The sequence below is a fragment of the Saccoglossus kowalevskii genome, chromosome 13, assembly GCF_978046115.1.
Source record: "Saccoglossus kowalevskii chromosome 13, keSacKowa6.1, whole genome shotgun sequence".
Classification (NCBI taxonomy): Eukaryota; Metazoa; Hemichordata; class Enteropneusta; family Harrimaniidae; genus Saccoglossus; species Saccoglossus kowalevskii.
The window spans coordinates 28,586,466-28,607,325 of record NC_140653.1 but is presented as its reverse complement, the minus strand read 5'-3'; the positions used below and the strand labels follow the sequence as shown (position 1 = coordinate 28,607,325).

The 20,860-nt window shown below is 37.1% G+C and overlaps 1 protein-coding gene across 1 annotated transcript; it reads left to right on the top strand.

The window, feature by feature from the left end:
* Positions 1-3,702: 3,702 nt before the first annotated feature.
* On the top strand, positions 3,703-19,821 carry LOC100373603 (neuronal acetylcholine receptor subunit alpha-2-like). The gene is made up of 6 exons (XM_002730820.4): positions 3,703-3,804; positions 11,433-11,572; positions 12,719-12,763; positions 14,250-14,359; positions 16,292-17,291; positions 18,505-19,821. Exons 1-6 carry the CDS (start codon positions 3,756-3,758, stop codon positions 18,643-18,645), a joined length of 1,485 nt encoding a protein of 494 aa, XP_002730866.4. The 5' UTR covers positions 3,703-3,755; the 3' UTR covers positions 18,646-19,821.
* The last annotated feature ends 1,039 nt before the right edge of the window (positions 19,822-20,860 follow it).

The following is a 20,860-nucleotide window of genomic DNA, read 5'->3' as shown; positions in this document are numbered from 1 at the left end:
ATTAGTACCACAGGTGAATTATAGGTAAACTCAAATTAGACACTTGGTTTAATCCAAGGTGTGTAGTGCTTGCAGACATAACGCTAGCAGAAATCATAACTCATCTAAGTCTGATGTCATCGTAGCTGTTACTAGACGTTGTCATGCACTTTGGTGAACATATGCCAAGCTAGTCGAAGTATAACTTGCTTCTGCATCAGATGAAGCTATACTGAAAGGACTACGTATATACATTACAGTCAGTATTCGACAATGACCGGCACTGACCCCTAGATATACATACAGGTATTTTTTTAATCTTCTTGTCAATTGGTAGTAGACCATATGCTCATCTCCCAGTATACCATCTTTACATAATGAAAGACGTATAAATAATTATTGAAGAAAAGGATTGTTTTCCGCTTGCACAGTAATTGTATCTAATAATTCCATTCACAGTAAGGCAGATTAGTGTATTACTAACTGTATCTATGTTGCAGATGTTGTAAACTTGATTCTATTTTTTCACCTACCCATCGATTCACATTACAACTCATTATTCAGTAATCAACCAGAATTGAAAAAAAAGTATTTGCATGTCGTTTTTACTTTAGTTTAGTACTGATAGCCTAGACAACGCTTTGTTCTGGTGGTGGGTTCTTCTCTCAGAAGAAGCATTGGATCGACAATATCACAAAGTAACGTAGATCAGACATCTTTTCTAATAGAGTCTCTGAAACATGACGACATGGGGTCATGTACCTCTTCTGATGAAACCCTGCATTCTTGTCGTTAGCAAATGATCACTGTTTAAAAGTCGACACTTGTATGTCCATACTCATTGGCTTATATCGAATTTCAGCTAACTCTTCTTTTCACTTCATCCCTTTCAAAGTGGGGACCATTATCTGTTTCATTACCCAACTCCTGGATGTTATATGTGACCCTGTGATCTCATATTCCTTTTGGTTTTCCTCATCTGCAAGTCGTGATGGCCTGTCAGCAGAATATATAGACTCCTAACGGTTGGTTAACACCCTCACTGGTCATTTGGCTCTGATGTACGATGTGTATTTATATAGAATATAGCTAAAAACATCATACTCCATGATGAGTTAGGTGCTAGTGGGACATTGCTAGGTCATATAAGGTTTTCGCGAATTGTGATAATATTTAACACATGCGAATATATATCGCGATGTAATGCACTTTAAATTTGTCAGACTCTTCTGCACATTTTCCTTCAGAAATTAACATGATCGCACGTTCGCCAGCGTATAACAGGGAATAAACATTATTCCTTGTATTTCCTACTCGGTTAATGGAAATATTCAATATGCGCGGCCATGTGATACAATTCTGAATTACCAGACTGTAGTTGGTGACCACGGATATGGATAACGATGAGTTGTTATTGATTGCATCGCAGGAACATTCATTGTACTTTATATTTATTTAATGTTTAAATGCAACAAATATCATATTATGATTCCGATGGCATATCAGGAATGTGTTTACTGCACGATTGTGGCATTATAAACAATGCCTAATTGTAATGATTGCATTCATTACTGTAAATAATGATGGCGAATAACGAGCACACACACATCAATTATTCGTGCCAAACAGAGCCCCTACAGGGAAATTGACCTCTTGATCACATGAATCCAAATTACAGCGTTGTTTCCATTTACATATCATTCACACCTTCATGTCAATGTACGTAGCTCAGTGCATAGTAGAAAACGACGTTGTATAAGAATGTCAGTAGCCTCCAGGCCATACAGGTTTTATCATATACCTTATAGGTGTAATTATATTACCTCAAACACGCGACGTAATTTAGTTTTGTTTTGATTGATGATTGATGGGCGCGCTGGGCCGGGCGTGATACGGGAAATTATTGCCCTGATGTGAGGGCACACTTCCCATAGCGTTACGAGGCCGGGTAATGCAAGGTGTATGATAAATATATTTATCATATGGATATAAGATATATCGCAGTTATTAGAGTTAATGATAAATAAAACAAATAACTCCAATCATTAAAACCACTAGGGGAACTGAAATCGATCAGTCCTCACAACATTACATTTCTATAACTTCAGAAACAATGTTGACTTTATTGGGAATAGACTGAAAACATCAAGAAGAAAATAGGAAATATTTGTTTTTAAGAATATATGGTTATGTGCGTTAAATTGGATTAAATTAAATTTGCTGCAAATGATCTGCACATTGACATTAATATGTTTGTATATCTTGGTGTGTTCTTTAGTTCTTCGGTCTAATTCTTTCGGCATTCTTCGCCAACATGAATTAATGCCGCTTTTGTAAGTTTTCTTTTTAGTCGTGGCGACTTACTTTAATCGATAAGTCAATAACACAACTGTGTACAACAATTAATTCATTAAAACTGCATGCCTGTGTTTAATTTAATCGCCAACAATAGGGTATATATATGTATGTGTGTGTTTGTGTATATATATATTGTGCTATATCGACTAAAGAACCAATATGGTCGATGATAAAAAGGTCATGTCCTATTTTACTAACAACACGTGACTTTGCATGGAATTTGTGCTGAAACAAAAGTACAGGTTTCAGCAGGATAACAATAGAAGGGAAGTGCTGACACTTCTCCTATGTTATTGACAGTAGTTGTTGTTGTCATTGTCCTCGCCATCTGCGTTAATGTGGTGACCAAAATATACCTAAATTTTCTTCTCTAAATTGTATTTCCGATAACTTAAGATGTATAGGCATTCCACCACAAATAAAATTTAAATTGGTACCATTTATTATGCTTTGCTTGTTTAATATGCATGTTGCCATGGTTGATTTATCGACTGGATGACGTTTACAGGAATAAATATGTAGTAGAGTAAACACACAGTAAATGTAAACACACGACAAAGCGTATTTTACTATTAACCAGAGGAAATCGTCGCTTGATCTTTCGCCAACTTGAAAGACGAATAAGACGCGAACTCTTCGTCGCCTTATAATGACGTGAAGCGACCTACTCTTGTGACGGGAACTTGTTCATTGACTGGTTAGTGCCTTCATTAATTAGTATCGTTTTTTTGTAAAACCAACAAGGTACCGTCGGACATCATCGGTGAAACTAAACCACATCATCAAATAATTTGAAAAAAATTCTTTACGGTATACTAAATAAAATATAATTTTGTGACTGCGGCAGCTTCTGTCACTGATTCAATTTTTACTAGAGTGTTTTGTGATATATGTGTTTTTAGCATGGAATATTTATTGTATGTTTTTTTTCGGAGCCGGGGAGAGTTAATATCCGTCTACAAAGTGAAATGTACACATGTTTTGGAGTGTATAGATGTCATTGGTTTGTCAACACTCCATGTAACAGCTGTTAACATATGTACTTGGATCACAGCAACCGTGCTGGAGATTCTGGATTTGTGCATATATAGTTGCATTACATGGTGACTCTGTTATGAAGTTAGGTCATGCTGCTGGCGGCAATTCACGGTACATTGAGCTATCGAACTTTAATAATCATTTTCCTGGTGCAGGGATTCGCGGGACTGGTTAAAAAATATTGATTCTGTAGTAGGGTACGCCGTTTTTTAGTCGACTGTGGCCACCATTGGTAAGAAAGGCAATTCAGACTGAGTAAACGGCTAATCTAATTAACTAACGTGTTTTTCTTTTTGGGTCGCAGATGTAGATGACGTACTCGATGCGAGTAGATGGGCTGGAGAATAGAGGGGTACTAGTGACAGTGACTTGGCGACAACATGAACGCATCGCCTCTGCTGTTTGCATTGTTGATTTCAGCTATTAAAGGTAGGTAGTTTGGCCTGAGGCGGAGGCGAGACGATATGTGCGTTATCTCGTACGGGGTAATCGTGTTAGTGATATCCAGTTGGAGGGAGGGAGGAAGATGTTGTTCTATCGATTTTTGGATGCAGTTGACTTTGAATGAACACTCTGGGAAACGAGAAATAAGCACTTTTGGATATCGGATGGAAGAAGCCCCTGAACGTGATTCTCAATGACGTTAGCAATGTTTGTTGCGATGAAATATGTACCCCTCCGTCAATCTAATATAATTATTGACCACCTTTACCATTCCTTCGTACATAATGCTGATACATGGCGTTTGTCACATGTTCTATTGCCATTATATTATTCAGCGCGTCTTATCCAAGTAAAAGAAATGCAGCGCGCTACTAATTTTTCACAGCAGATCATATATCTTGGGGTTGTATTCTCTTGTAGACTTCTATGGTCGACAGCAACAGAGGTTTTGGCACAACAAGCCAAAAATGCCATGTTTGCCATTATGAAAATAAGTGACAAAACAGGTCCCCTAAATTATGATGTATTTTTTTAACTTTTTGACTCCAATATTTTGCTAACATATGGTGCTGAAATTTGGTGGTTTCGACAGTATGATTACCTCGAACGAATCCAGTGTCTTGCGTGTAGGTATTACCTTAGTGTCTCACATAAATCTCCAAACAGTTGTTTATTAGGTGGGTGTGGGAGGTATCCCATTTTTATGTATACCGCGAAACACTGCGCAAAATATTGTGCAAAATTAACATGCCCCGTAATAGATATCCCCGTAAATGTTATAATATGCTTTACAGTATAGAAGAGTCTGGAGTTAGAAATAAGCATACATGGATCACTGATATAAAGAATTTGTTGTTTATTTGTAATATGCAGAAATTTTGGTACAGTCAGGAAGTCAACAATACAAGAGCATTTATGGAAACATTTACTGTTAGATTTAAATCTTACTTGCAGCATAAATGGCTAAGTGACATATGTACGTTTTAGAAACTCGTGACATATCGCGAATTTAAAACAGCGCTACAGCGGGAAAAAATATCTTGCTTCGGTCACTATAAACTTCCACAGAAAAACCTTAGCAGGTTTTCGTTGCTCTTCGCATAGCCTGTGCATCGAACTGACTGGGGATCGCTTGAGAGAAAACATTCGGCTTTGTAAAGTCTGTGGCGCAGATCAAATTTAAAACGAATACCACTTCCTTTTAGTATGCCCATTTTATTCTGAATTTCGTCAATTGTATCTTTCAAACTACTATTTCAACCCTCTATCTTTTCATAAATTTGTAGAATTATTAACTTCACAAGAAACCAATATGATTAAAAGTTTGGCAGCCTATGCTTATCACACATTAAAACTTAGAAGCGATATTACTGATTTTTTGTAATTTAAGAATATTTATTTTAAAGACCACATGTATATATATAAAACATATCTAATAACCAATCATCTCTTGTTCAAGTTCACATTAATTTATGAGTTTTACTGTCTTCGTATCTGTACTTGATCACGTGATGCTGGCTCTGTTAATGTATTTCCAATTAAATAAGCCAATCGAGAAATACATTTACCGTTTTATTTATTACCGTCTTTTGCATATCGTTAATTCTGGACTATGTTCGATTTCGGAAGTCATTTTGTAATTTACTGATTACTTATGAACATTTGATTAATTAAAATCCGGTCGTAAAAATCGGAAATAAACGAAGGAAGTACTCATATCCTATGGGAATATAAAATGTGCGATTCGGGATTTTCGTAGTTGTCGTCGCTGAGATGGATGAACAACAAACAAGATGACATGTGTGGTTTATCCAAATTTATCCAAGGAAAAAAAATGTATTTCAATAGAAAAGAAAAGCCAAGTTAATATTCATGAAATGCCATCAAATTTATGGATTTTCAAAATAGTAACCGGGGTACACTGCGAACAATAATTGCATGTTACATGTCACAGCTGTTTGGCGTTAAACAAATCATCTCACAATATTATTATACACATGAATGTGTGTATAACTCCTCGATGTTTAACAAAGTTTACAAAGACTGTCAGACTGGTATGTTAAATAGAAACAGCTTAATCGGTATCAGCCACGTCATTGGGAACAATTTTCTTTGTTGCACTTACGTCACGCCGCCATTACGCCATCTATATGGTGTAATTTTTTCAATCACACTGCTTTCACACGCACTGCTTTTAATAACTGGAAATAAGAAATTAAGCTCATATGTCCATTCACATTGCCAGTGCTTAAAAACACACACATGCGTAGTCGCATAGTCATTGCATGAACATATATAACTTAATCACTAGAGTCGGTAATTAAACACACATTCGGTATAAAGACACACATGCCCAATCAGAATTCGTTATATATATATACAAGTACGCTTTCCCAATCACAATGGCGCCTAAACAAACACGTTCCGGACATCACCATGGACCATTGCCACTAGACTTGTCCAAAGAATATACTAGTAATTGCGTTTGATTAATTGTTAACTTAATTATTTGAAGTTACGTTGCCCTGTTTCAGTGATAACATTAATTGCAATTCAGTTTCAGTTTTCAATATTGAGTCATTGTACTTTTTTATTATGCACATTAACTTGGAGTACTGCTCTCATATCTGGTAAATATTTAATAGCCAAATTTACATGTGAACGGGTACAAAATAAATTTATCAAATATTTAAGCTAAAAAGTTCAAATACTTTTCACTCTAATAAAATCAATATCAATTTATGCAAACATTTTAGCATCCCGACACTTGAATATCGAAGACATTATTAAGACTTGATATTTTTATTCAAATACATCTATACAATTTACTATTCATCGTATATCTTGGAAGAAATTCCTATTCATGTACCTTGGCTGGTTCTCAAAAGAAAAAAAAGTCTATTCTAAATCGGATATTTTCTGTAAAATTACCCTTTTTACCACGTGTGTGAGGTGTTTTTCAGCATTGTTATGTTACAATGTGAAGTAAATGTGTACTGTCGTATAATGTTCGATTGTTCCTTATATTGGGTGTTTAAGTCTACAGTTACGAATGAAATAAAAATTTGAATAATTAGAATAATTCACCTACAATAAAAAAAAGGAAAATTTCGTGGTTTATATAATGTTTTTTTTTCGTTAAAAAATACTATCCCTACACATGTATGGAATAACTAATTACACTGACAACTGCCCCCATAAGGGCCCCTTAGTTTCACAGTCAGTCGTACACTGACCTTTCAAAAAATACATTGCCGTGGGGCGTTTTACCGTTAAAACGTTTTAATTCGAAACACTTTAGTCTGATTACATTTGTGTGTGCCGTATAGAAAGTAGCAAGTATTTTTTTAAATGTTGTTGTTTTTACTGAAAATTATTGAACGCAAATAATGAGTCAATACAGGAAGTGGTCAGGTTTTAATTTTATTATTTGTTATTGAATTACTGATTTGAAAATCATTGTGATCAATTGTGAACGCCTCTCTTCAATATTTCAATATTACATTGAATTATCACAAAATATCACTGAATAAACCACCCATCCAACTTCACCAGACAGTGAAGCACTTCCTCACGAATTGCATCATTAAGTCTGTTAAATATAGTAATGCAACGTCCGTACGATCCACCGGGAGCATAGATACTAAGTCGGATGATCTGTTCTGTTGGGAAAATAAATATCTATCGGAATCAATAAAGTCGCCTTGTACGTGTAAGCTCCGTCGGCCGACGCCTGTTAATTCGGTTTGTGACTCTTCGTTATAGTGTAATTAAAAAATTATACGAAATTTCCGCAAAAGAAAGTCACACGCATTTTCACTTCATAGGGCAACATTTGAAGTTATATCTTCGTGAAGTATGTGTTAAAGAGACGAGTTTTATTAAAACCGAACACAAAATGTTCATCACCTGAAAAGGTCAACGTCCTTTACCATTCTACTTTCCTACTTTAGACAGAATTTGTTGATTAATCACAAACTTGACGTGTCGTCACGTGATTGACAAGTTTTTGGTGAAAATTACAAGACTCTATATTCTTAATAAATTTTGAAATTTGAAGCTAGTATTGCTCCATCAAATATCCGTCACAAATACCACCATCTCGCCTCACACCACTGTGTGTATGTAATTTGATGTTGTAATAGCGTCCGATAGAAAGTACATTAACCCTGATACTCAAACTGTAGACAACGTCGCCGGTTTTAACTCCCATTGTCATCGCTATGACATTGTATTTTATCTCGGATATTACTCAAAATCCATTATCGATCGATCAACAAATTAGAATAGTCGTCGGTAATGTGATTGGCAAGGGGTCAGATTAGTGCGTACACATAAATTATGATTCGCACAAACAACTCTCGTCCTTCATTCATGATCGATAGTGTTAAGTTAGCTTTCGGCATATTTGCTGTACTAATTATATTAATAATATTGTTTGATGAATTTCTACGACCCACTGATCCGAACGTATTCCATCTTCAAATGGTTTCATAGATCAACATTGTGTTATTTGTTTAAATAAATCGGATCGTACTAGTACTTGATGTCGGTCACGTGTCAAGCCGGTATATTCCGTTATAATATTTATGGAATATTCGGTTATGGATGGACGGTTTTGCTGACATTTACCATCAAATTAAAAACCTCTCGAGTGTGTGATTTGTATGTTATTGTATACTGTTCTATTTTCAGTCTCGGCCGTAAGCTCAATCGTAGAAAGTGTCTGTTTACTACTAGTACTCGAGTCGCCTATTGTTTCCATGCCGCCTACGTCAGGCGGGCGCAATGCAATAAATAGCTATATAGAAAGATCCCGCACACTAATCCAAAGTATGGCTATTTTCTTTTGACTGTTGACGATTTCAAAGCACTCACACTTTTAGCTAGTACCTGCAAGGTGGGCGTTGTACTGGGTTCAGGCCCGTAGTTTTTTTTTTTTTTGGGGGGGGGGGGGTTCGGGGGGGGGGTTCGGTCGAACCCCCTAAATTTTGGAAGTGAATAGATTTATGATCGTAGATTAGAACATAATAAAACAAACAGTATTAATTAAAATAGTTATCATTGTTTAAATCACTTGACTCCGTAATGAGTAATGCATAAAATGCATTTAGGTGGCAACGAGCTTTAAATGTTAATCGTGAAGTTATGCCGTCTCGGCTCAACAGCAGCCAACCAAAACAGGTTGTTATAAATAGACAGGCTTTTATTCGGTTTTTCCGCGATGGTGTAATAAAGATCCCGTTCAAGCACCTGATGTTAAATATTAAAACAACATTGAAACAATAATGTAATGGTAGTCACTCTCTGAATGATGTGGTGGTCCTGAATAGGCAGTTTGTCTTGTGCTAATTTTCGCTCAGTTAGTAAAGTGTGGGGATCGAACGGGATTGACACGACAACACGACACTGTACTTTCCTAGTTCGGTTCATTAGTTTTGTATTCTTCAAGTTAATGATGGCATATATACTGTTTTGTTCTAAGTGTATCAGTCAAATATAGTCAACTTATTGTATTAGTATGTGTAGCCTCTGTTATTGGACAATAGTGTACAGCTACGGGTTGGACATATCATTAAAAAAAATGCCGAAGATTTATCATCACGAGTTGTATAGGTCGAAGAGCTTCTTGCAGCCAACAATTCACCCCACAGTGTTGCTTTTTTTTTTACATGTTTTTTTTTTGTATGTCTCAGAAAATTTACTATATTTTTAGTGGGTTCATAAAGGAGTTGTAGTCATTGAAGTCTAATGAGACCGCTGCTAAACTGCCACTGTATGCATATTATTTTACCGCCCTCTAAGAACAGATTTACAGTGAACCAAATATATTTACATACTGTAATAAACTTGGTAGTATGCCATTGGTTAGTGCATTTAATTTGTTTGATGCAATCATTGTGCTAACGTAATTTCGTAATTTCGGAAATCGAGAGGGTACAGATAACATTTTGCAGATATCTACCCGGTACTTAGCATTAATAGTTGTACAAACAATGTAGCGATGTTAGACGAATGTGGAAGGCTGCTATTGTGCTGTGGTTATTTCAAGCGTTGTATCTCATAATGGTTAAAATTACTGAAACCGCAAAACATGTTATATCATGCTTAAACGATTAGACAAGACCGGCAGACTTGCTTGGGAAACCCACATAAAAATCTCCTGTTCAAATATGGTTTCGGCATTGTCTGGTTAGAAAAACAAGTTGGAGAATTTCACAATCATCCAGGCTGTGTACTTTTGGAAAAATCAAAGTAGTATTATAACCTGGGAGATTTATTGGCAAGCAATTATAGACTAAAATATATACTGACGAGTATTTTCTGTTTTTGGTCATAAACATAATGTTGAGTTAGGCAGACACACAACAATACAGTTAGATCAATATTTTTTTTAGTTTTTGCAGTGATACGTTCGAATTTAGCATGGTAGAAAATGAAATTCACTTTGTTTTTATATGTCCATTTTATAATGATCTAATAACCCTATGCAATTATGCAAATACTGACAGCCTGGGCTTACTTCGTCGCTACACAAACTGCCACACTATATATCAAATAGCTCTATTATATCTTTTAAAAGTTTTCAAGCTACGAGACGAATATGAATTCAGCTTAACTTAGTACCATATGTTTACATGGATGTTATAATACACTTTTCTACCCAATACATTTTGTACGATAGGCTGAGGCCCTGCACAGAAATAAAATTACATAATACAAAATTGACTAATACTAAAATGAATAATTGTAGACAGATTTCGACATAAAATCGTGTCACTTGTATGTGCGCTAACATCTGCGAAGAGCGAAAAAACTCGTAAGTAGCCTTCTACCTTAAAATACTTAGACAATAATGCTAAGATAAAGATAAGTAAAGTCTTGTCTTTTTTGTGTACAACATTTTGCCGTAGTGGATCAATGGTGTAGATGTGTTTGTCTGTAGGTGGGGAATGGCTCAGGACCCCTTCTCTAAAATGGGAAAATAGTTCAAAGATGTTATGTGAAATATCTTACCAACGTAACACAAAGTAAATCAATTGAATTTAAAACCGATAATATGAAAATGTCTGTAAAAGAGCTCAAATACACTTTTTGAATATTATAAAATTCACACATTTCACATCAAATATATAATTGTTGTTTTCGAACCCCCTATTCAAAAGTGCTGGCTACGGGCCTGGGGTTTGTGTTCATTTGTGGCTATGCAAGCCCCTCATCACCGCCGCATCTGAGTCAGTTGGACAATTTGTACTGTTGGGAAAGCATCATTGACTGACCAAATCAACATTGATTTGATCTATGTGTTTTCATTTCGTCTGAAATTTGTTGAATCGCTAATCCATTGTGTTTTCTTATCATGTATTGTGTAGACAGCGTGGGCAGAGTAATGTTTAGGATGTTTATGTTGATATCCCGTCTACATCACTGTGTCGACTATTAGTAAATCATACGCTAAGTCATCGCACACATGGTATCAAAACCTGTATGAAGCTCGCTCTGGTGGCAATTTAGTCAACTTGGCCATCATAATATACATGCAGAATATGCCATGGCAACGCACATTTGTATAAACAGAGTGTTAATTTTATTGGTTACTATGGCTCTTTCAGGGTACACAGCGGCTGATTCAGAAGAACGTTTGTTCGGCAGGCTGTTTGCTAGTTACAATAAACTTATTAGACCAGTTGTCAACAATACAGAAATCCTCACGGTGGCGTTCGGTTTGTCCATCTCGCAGCTTATCAACGTGGTAAGTAACGTTAAAAGTTATTAATTCACGCGAGATCTCGTCGAATACAAATAGCTCACCAATTATCCTATCTGTATCATTCGAACATTCCCCAATTTCATTTAGACCTATTGTGAAATCTGGCTATGCACATCTTTCATCGCGGATCGCTGCACGTCAATGCACGTCACATGTCAACGTATGCAAATGCAAATTTAGTATCACCAATATTTTAAAAATGTTTAAAAAGTTCGTAGCGAGAAAATTGAAGTGCCCAATATTTTCACCATCTTGACCAGTTATCGACTTCATATATCAATGGGTTGGGATGTATGCTGTTATCACGCGTATATTAGCAAGTATGATGAATTCAGACAGTACGCGCTCGCATCGACTTGCGCTACCCTTGCCGTACTGCTTCCGTACATACTAGCGATATATCCGTAATAATAATCCACATAGTACTATCAACTCATACTATAGTAACAATGAATTCAAGTATATTGAACGTTAGGATTTAAAAAAAAAGTTACTGGTAGTACAATTTCCAGCAGTCATCAGTTAGTACACATTTCCGTTGCTATAGTGACCCATTTAGCCGATTTAGAACGAATGTGCAATTATGATAAGAGTCAGAAGTTAATATTTAGTATTGTTATATGACGTCACGATTGGTTCGGGATAAGTATGGTAATGATTGCGTTTTTATTACACAGTTAATTCGCGTATGTTCATTTCATAATGTCAGTTGAGCTCGAATTTTATTAAGTTAGAATGATCTCTGGAGCAATTGTGTGTGCATAGCAGACGGTATGTCATGCAGCTTTTTTACTGTACATCGTCCGTCACGTGATATTTTTTCAGATACCACGCTTTGTTCTTATGGCAGCATGCAGTGTTGATCTCTGTTGGAACGCATAAATTTCTTACATATCTTCTATAATCAATTTGTTTTGTTGGCTCGAATTACGTTTGTGAGAAATGATTCAACGCGGGACTAATTGACCAAAACACCATGCCTCGCCGAATTCGGAAATGATGAATGATGATGACGCGAGATATGGGGCGGGGGGGGGGTTAAAAACAATATGGAAATACTATAAATATTATTATTGGGAACAAATATACTAAACAAGATAATAATTAATTTTCTTTTTCATCATACAGGACGAAAGAAATCAAATTATGACAACGAACGTCTGGCTAAAACAGGTCGGTTATTATGTAGAATTGCACTCTTACCATTAGCAACTATTGCAAATGTTTTATTTTTGGGAAACTTGTTTGTTGGAAAATATATGCTAGCTTCTTTATTTAGTTTATGTTACATACGATGCAATTTAGGAACTACTCCGGGTTGATGTGTCATATATATGACATATGTACAGCAAACATGGCAGCACCTGCTGAGTTCAATCAAGGTTCCCAAAATATTTCCCCTTGTGAATGAATCTGATTCAGGTTATGCGACGTCATCTCCTTTCGGGAATGCGAAGCATTTCCATGTGAGCTATTTTCCAGACGGCTTATTGTGTTTATACTTGGAATTGAGAGCTCTGAACAGTAGTTTGTTGACGGATAACTTTTTCGGTCGACGCTGTTTGATATGTAGACATTCAGAACTGCATTTTCCAACTTATAAACAGACGTGTCTTTAAATAACATTCAAGAAAGCGGTTAAAGCATGTGTTTGTTTACATTTTCCCCTCAAGTCAGTGGTGACTGTAACGAAATCAGCTGTTAAGCCAACTGGTTTTAAGAGTGAAATGGTAGGAGACAAAACACATACATGGAGGCTGACGGTCATTTGATTAAGGGGGTGAACAGTGGTGCTACAATTGTCAAATTTTCCGGGTCTAGAACTTGCTATCAAAAATTAGGCCTGCGAATTTCCGAAAAATTGAAAATATTGACGAAGCTTCAAAATCGCTATCTCATACAATATTTGTAACAAAAACACCGTCAGTCTATAATTTGAATGTCTAAAAAAGATGGGAATTTAGTCTTGAGGTAACTTCAGACACATGAGTGCTGTCCGTAACCATACTTATCACAGTACTTCTGATGGACAGTTTTGTATAAATTACTTTCGTGTACGCTCCCCAGATGGTTAAAATGATATAACAGTTACCAATATAGTAGAAGAGTTCGTATATCAAGTGACCTACTGACATATTTTCACTGTAGGCGTCCCTGTCACTGTTTGACTATCCTGGATTCCAACACGCTATCAAAAACGTCACCATATGTACATCCATTGTGAATATCCCGCATGCCAAGTGTTACATGTATCACTGACTGCGCATGCTCTGAAAATACAGTCTTTGAGCAACTTAGCCGTACTCGTCAATCTCGTTTATTTAGTTACTGTTACTCTCATGGTAAACATAGGAAGGGCGTCCCTTTTGTTTAAGGTCTTTAACATTCCAGGGTTGGAATAGTAATTGCATATTTTAAATGTGTAAGCGTTCCTAGTATGTGATGTATGTGATGGCTTGCCATTGTGTGTAAGAAACAACAATACTACATATAGTTGTGATTGTCTGTTTGCCTTGCTCTGTCAAATGCGTGTTTTCTTTTCAAATCCCGCCTCATTTACTCCCGTGTTTCTAACGATCAATGCCTTATATTCTGTTGTTCAAAAAGTGTCCATGGGGCGGTGTTTTAAGCTGTGCTTTAATTATTCTTTGTTTGCAAGGAATGGGTTGATTACCGACTACGCTGGAACCCCGCAGAATTCGATGGGATCGATATTCTTCGTGTTCCTTCACAAATGCTCTGGTTACCGGATATAGTCCTTTACAATAAGTAAGTATCTGACGGTGTGGATTTCTTTTTGAGAGCTTCTAGAATCACTGTCATCGTGATCGGATGATGTCTGTCCAATCTGACGGAATATGATGTTCAGTTAGTATCAAGTGTCATAAACACGTAAATAATACAGAGGACTAACTGGGTTGTTTAAATATTCTGAATTCTCCGTGCTCTCGTTTCCACATACCGCACATATTTCAAGAGTTCAGCTAACAGTTCCAGTGGATTTGGGTCGACGCGTCGGGGCGCTAGACAGTCATACACCATTTCGGACGCTATTGAAGCTAGAAGTGCGTTGTCAATGACATATAGACAAGATCTTTGAATGGATTGATATGGTTGCTTCACTGTATGACACCAGTGGAATTATCGTTTCTGTGTCGTTTCTTTTCTTACACTCAAAGCAGCACCATCGAAACGAGGTAAACGTGACCATGGAATTAAAATTCCAATTATCGACCTCCAACACTTATAATCGGGATTATACAGCAAGGGATATAATAGCATGTATGTTATTGGCGTGCAACAAGCGCGCAGTGATAGTAACAACAGATACGGACAGTATAGACGTGTACACGTCCTGTAAAATCTCTTTGATGGATGTGTGCGTGCTTACAGGGCGCTGACTGTGTTCTCTTAAAGCGCACGCGCGGGAATTGAGTCCCAAGCCTTGATAACAACACACGCTAAAAACACAATGGCTCGTGGGTTGACGCTTGTTTGTAAACAATGACACGCTATGGTGATCTGACACTGGCTCGTCCATGCTAGTGAGGGATTTCTCATTCGCAGAGCGCCAATAATAAGAATGCTATCGTATAGTATTAGCTTGACCACCTCTTGGTTATTTTTTAATTATATCTTAATAATACGTTCAATAAAAATATCAACAAACTTAGCATTGGCTAATTTAATTATAAACAGAACTAACTTTTAACATTCTACTGGGCGATTCTTTCATTATATATTCAAATGTTTAGTGAGGGGTTGATTTTTATTTGTCAGAGCTGTACACCCGTGTAGCCGTACACATTCATTCAGATTTACCGCCTATTATCGAGTTAGATTAATATAATATGGACACAAATGGCCGTCAGAGTCTCGCTAAGATCGAGAGAAACGCGAGAGATTAATTCTTGTAATGTTGAGACAAATTAATATTTAAAGCGCCCTGGTCGTCGCACCGCGTCCTGCTGCGCACACAACGCGTGTAAAATGCATTGTTTGTCTAGGGAAATTCAAACACGCGCTGCGTGACGACCACGACTCTTTAGGTTACTTTTTCGCCCATTTGTATTCCATTGGCTACGTTGGCTACTTGGAGGTACCCGATCTAATGTACAAAGCACACATTTCAAATGTAATGTCTTTATCGTATTTAAGAAGCGTAAGCACTGGAACCTGCGTTCCTCCTTTGTATACACCGTAATGGCGACAGTCGTTTACATGTGGATTAAATACAGGAAACAACATTGCCATATTAACAAGATTTCTTGCCAGAAGGCTGATTTACTTGCTCAAAACATTTACAACTGATTGATCTACCCAGGACCACCCCAGACGGGAAGCTGGTGCGTTCATGGGACAAATCCTGCTCAAACACAATGTTATAAATTTTTTGAATGTCAAGGTCAAGGTTATGGTCGTACATGCGTATAGCTAGAATACAATTTTTTTCCAAAAATAATTATTTTTAAGTTTCCATACACCGTTTAGTGTGTATATGCACATATTAGCATTCTATCCCTTCTCTTACGTTTACATTGTATTGTAACATTCGTTTTGATTCAGTTTCATATAGATTCAGAAAAAAGGAACATTAAATATTTCAAAAAACGCAGCACATATTGTGTTGCATGACAAAGAGTCAACGATCGATGCAATTCACATTGTAACTCGTCATTCACGTGTTTTTCTTTTTCCCAGCGCTGATGGTAACTACGAAGTGACCCTGATGACAAAAGCGTTGGTGTACCCTGATGGCACAGTGTATTGGGTACCACCAGCTATTTACAAAAGTTCGTGTCTAATAAACGTTCGTCACTTTCCATTTGATGAACAGCAGTGCGTTATGAAATTCGGATCTTGGACTTACGACGGGTTCCTCATCGATCTCGTAGCGATGGACGAGGACGTGGACTTGGAGGATTACTGGGAGAGCGGAGAGTGGGATATTATAGCCTCGCCAGGCACCAAACATACCATCAAATACCCGTGCTGTTACGAGATATTCACCGATATTACGTTCAATTTTGTGATTAGAAGGAAACCATTGTTTTACACTGTTAATTTGATAATTCCGTGCGTTTTAATATCGTTTTTAACAGTTTTGGTGTTTTATTTGCCGTCAGCCTGCGGTGAGAAGATTACCCTATGTATCTCCGTCTTGCTGGCGCTCACCGTGTTTCTCCTGCTGATTGCGGAAATCATTCCACCGACGTCACTGCTCATCCCTCTGATTGGACGGTATCTTCTTTTCACCATGGTCTTAGTGACGACCTCCATCGTGATCACGGTTGTTGTTCTGAACATTCATTACCGCACCCCCAGTACGCACACCATGCCAGATTGGGTCAAACGAATGTTTTTAGAAATACTCCCCACTCTGCTCTACATGAAGCGGCCGGAACCGCTGGTGGACGAGGAACTATCTCACATAAAAGACAGCGAGGAAATGTGTGAAATGACGAGCAATTATAGTGTCAATAATACACATCGAAGTAGCGAGTATTTCGACAATCACAACTCTGGTGGGTATTCCATGAACGCTATGTCAGACGACGTGCTTCACCACCGTAGTCGCGATAATCCGTCCGGTTCGTCACATCGTCTCCAGAAGGATCGTGTCCAACTAGAATTGATCAAAGCCGCTGAGGGCGCCAAATTTATCGCCGACCATTTGAGAAATGATGACAATTTTGAAACCGTAAGTAATTGATTGAATGAGTGAAACCAGTGGGAGAAGAAAATGGTAACCATAAACGTGTTATTAGTAGACGTCCATTATGGCGCTCTAATTACTTCCCACTGGTTATGTTTCATCTCTCTTTAATTTTTGATTTTACAGTTGTATTTGATTGATTTAACCCATCGTCCCAGAACTATGAATTTATGGAATGTATCAATGGTTTATACAACTATGGACACGATAGTGTGTATATTTTTGGCGCTTGGCGAGAGGTAAATCCATCACGAGCAGGGACAAAGTAACACAGTAGTCTTCCAGCTCTTATCAAGGTGTTTTATGCGCTCTTGCATACAGTGAGGCAACATGCGTTAGAATCATGCACGCCTATACTTTTCGTTATTTCATCACTGCGCGTCACGGTTCCAGTCGGGGGGGGGGGGGGTCATTGGCTGCACGCCAATCATATAAACGCTATGATGTCCGTTGTTGTAATAACAGTTTAGCACGTCCATTTTGTGTCCAGTAAAACTGTCGCTGTGAGATCTTAAACATGCGGTGGCTGCAGGGCCTGTTATGAATGAAATATAGTCTCCATTCAGATTTAAACAATCATCTTTTATATCAGTACGTATTCGATGAATTGATTAGTGGTCACATGGTTTGGAAAAAAATATTCAACTATTGTGTTAGGCGGTCATACATCATACGTACTTTTCTTGACAAAAAAAAATTGACTTTTTTTGGCAAGGTCACGGGTGTAGTATAAATTCGTTTGGCCAAGTTTATCCTCAGCTTGTACCTCATTTGTAGGTTACCGATTCAATGAAAAATAATAGTTGGTGTCACAAGCACATTGGTTACCATAGAAACACTATTGTATCAGTTGCAATAGTAATGTCATATCTGAGTCAGTTGTTTCTGTCAAAGTAATCAATCTAGCACCCCTAGAGAACGGCTCAGAATGGCGTGGTATTTCTCATAAAAGGCTCCTAACAAAAGGAGGTGTGTCGCTTGATGCCGCGTCCGGGTTCGCCTAATTGACTGCTAGAGTCCCCGGTGTTTTGTCTGATACGTGTCAGCTTTCAATATAATCAGACTCAGTGCCATCTGATGGTTGAATTATATTTGATTTATCAATAATTAAAAAAAAAAATCGAAAGATAAGCAGAGAAAATTTTTTCTCTTCTATGTCTCACATCGATACAAAGCTTTGTTCTGTTTCAATTAACAGGTGAGTGAAGATTGGAAGTACGTTGCCATGGTAATAGACAGAATCTTTTTATGGATTTTTCTGATCTCTGTGCTGTGTGGCACCAGTGGAATTATCTTATCTGCGCCGTTGATTTTCACTACCTTTACTCCACAACAGTGACACCGACAACACACGAGGAATATGTGAATTGAACGTTACCGTGGAAATCGACACGGGGTAGTCTTCGTCAAGCGAAATCTGGAGTCTTTACGTGAAGGGTTGTAATCACAAAAACTAGCACGCTTCGGTCAATATTCCAGCAGCAACTGCAGTGGCGATGACAGACATCCAGAAAACATCTGCCGAGCACGCGAGTGACACGTCTCTTAAGTCTTAACGATTTTTCAGTGATGATATTACGGATCAGTTTGGCCCGTGAACTCGATGCCTTGAACATGTATTAAGACTCAAACATGCTGTATTTAGAAGCTTTGTTTTCTCCTCATTCAAGTTTACAACAAAAACATTTTAAATGCTATAATTGTGTAAATATAACATAACATCACTGGTAAATGTTCTTCTAAAGTTTGATCGAACATTAAGTTATCGTGAATGCACACAATGTTGTCAATTAAACTCAGAATGAGTTTTCTTTTATGTTTTTTTTTTTATTTATTTAATTATATTTTTTTCAAAATTTCTATTCTATTTATTTTTTCGGGTTGGTGTCTGCCAGTACGCGCCGGTTTCATCATATCAAAATTTGAAAAGAAACTATATACGACTATATATTACTTTTATTTTTTAATTACTTCTTTATTCAGCTATCTGTTTTATCTATTTTAATCGCCCACTCCAAAATCTATAATGACACGACCTGGTATCAAATGTAAAAACCAAATGTCACTCATTTGTGAGTTGGCCGCAATCCCACAGAGCCATGCATATTGAGTAGCTTATTTGCATACTATTAACCTAATTCAGCCTGTTCTTTAAAGGGTGGCGGTCGACGCGCAGTGCGTGTTCGAATTTCATGTAAACAAACAGTGTATTTTACACGCGTTGTATACGTTGCTATGAGTCCCATATCGAACAGGACTCGGCGCGACGATCCTTTAATCTTGGATACAATGAAAAACACTTCAATTTTGTCACCAAAGTTTGCATAATAAGTAGTTCATTTGCACATTTTCCACGCTTGACATTTATCAATGCATTGCTTTTGGGGAATTAGTATACTGACTGTATTCAGTGTCATGAGGGTCGGGCCGTTTTTTGAGAGCTTGAGAGGGATTCGAACCAAACTAAACTACTTAAATAAATGAAATATTTTTACCAAGAATTTTAAAAAAACAATATGGGTTACTTTCACTAAAGCCACAGCACAGTATGTCACGTAAAGTTTGTTGATTGATTTCATGCAACTCCAATTTCTACAGAAATTTACCAAAATGGCTACGTCCTACGTTACATATCTATATACACGCCATTTCACGTTGTGCACGCTAATGCATTCAACTTGCAAGTGTTTTAGTTCGATCATTTTAGCTAAATTTTATGGAACGACATAACATGATTTTGAAAATCTCTTATTTATCTGTGGAAAACGCAATGTCAAATGGTTTCAGCGTTGAGCCATGATATGTATGCACGAAGACAGTACAGCTGGAGTATCGACCGACGCGCGGCGTACTGTCTGAGTGCATACTTTGAGGTATTCTCGTAATAACCTTATTATTATACATCTTTTCCTTCCAAGGATACACTATAGGAATGTCGAAATCCAAAATGTTTAGAACAGAATCAACAAATTCTTTCTGTTGATTCCGGTCAAACTCTGGAGGCAACCATGTTGGTTTTATTATTAGAGGACGCTTACGCGCGTAATCATTCCATATTAGGAATTCGCATTTCCTGATATGGTAGGATGAAAATAGCCCGTAAAATACCACACAGTTGCGGCACGTTGTAACTTATGACGTTACGGTGACAGATGTATAATAATGTGATATATCACCATATCATAATATGGCATTCAACCTATTTAACAAATGAGTTTGGATTTAAAGACGTTACAATACGTAACGCGCCACAGTCGCCACGCAGCGCGCATTCTAATTTCACGTGAACAAATATTGATTTAAAAAAAAACAATACAGCGAGCCGATTTTGGAGCAAATTTTGAAATTGTCAAATTTGTTCCATTACAGTAAACGTGCTATTATCAACGCACAATTTGACAAACTTGACATGACGTCATAAAAAGGGTTCTTTTTTTTAATATGTGTATATATAGCTCAATATTTCCATTCAACATTACGAACATCGGGTTTATTTATTTTAAAGGTTTTATCATGTTACATTTTATGATGATACTTTGTTTTTCACTTGAACT

What these genes read in the sequence shown, in the direction of transcription:
- LOC100373603 (XM_002730820.4), top strand. Translation starts at nt 3,756, where the DNA reads ATGAACGCATCGCCTCTGCTGTTTGCATTGTTGATTTCAGCTATTAAA. An exon ending in TCTCGCAGCTTATCAACGTG is followed by an intron (nt 11,573 to 12,718) that starts GTAAGTAACGTT and finishes TTCATCATACAG; the next exon opens with GACGAAAGAAATCAAATTAT. An exon ending in GATATAGTCCTTTACAATAA is followed by an intron (nt 14,360 to 16,291) that starts GTAAGTATCTGA and finishes TCTTTTTCCCAG; the next exon opens with CGCTGATGGTAACTACGAAG.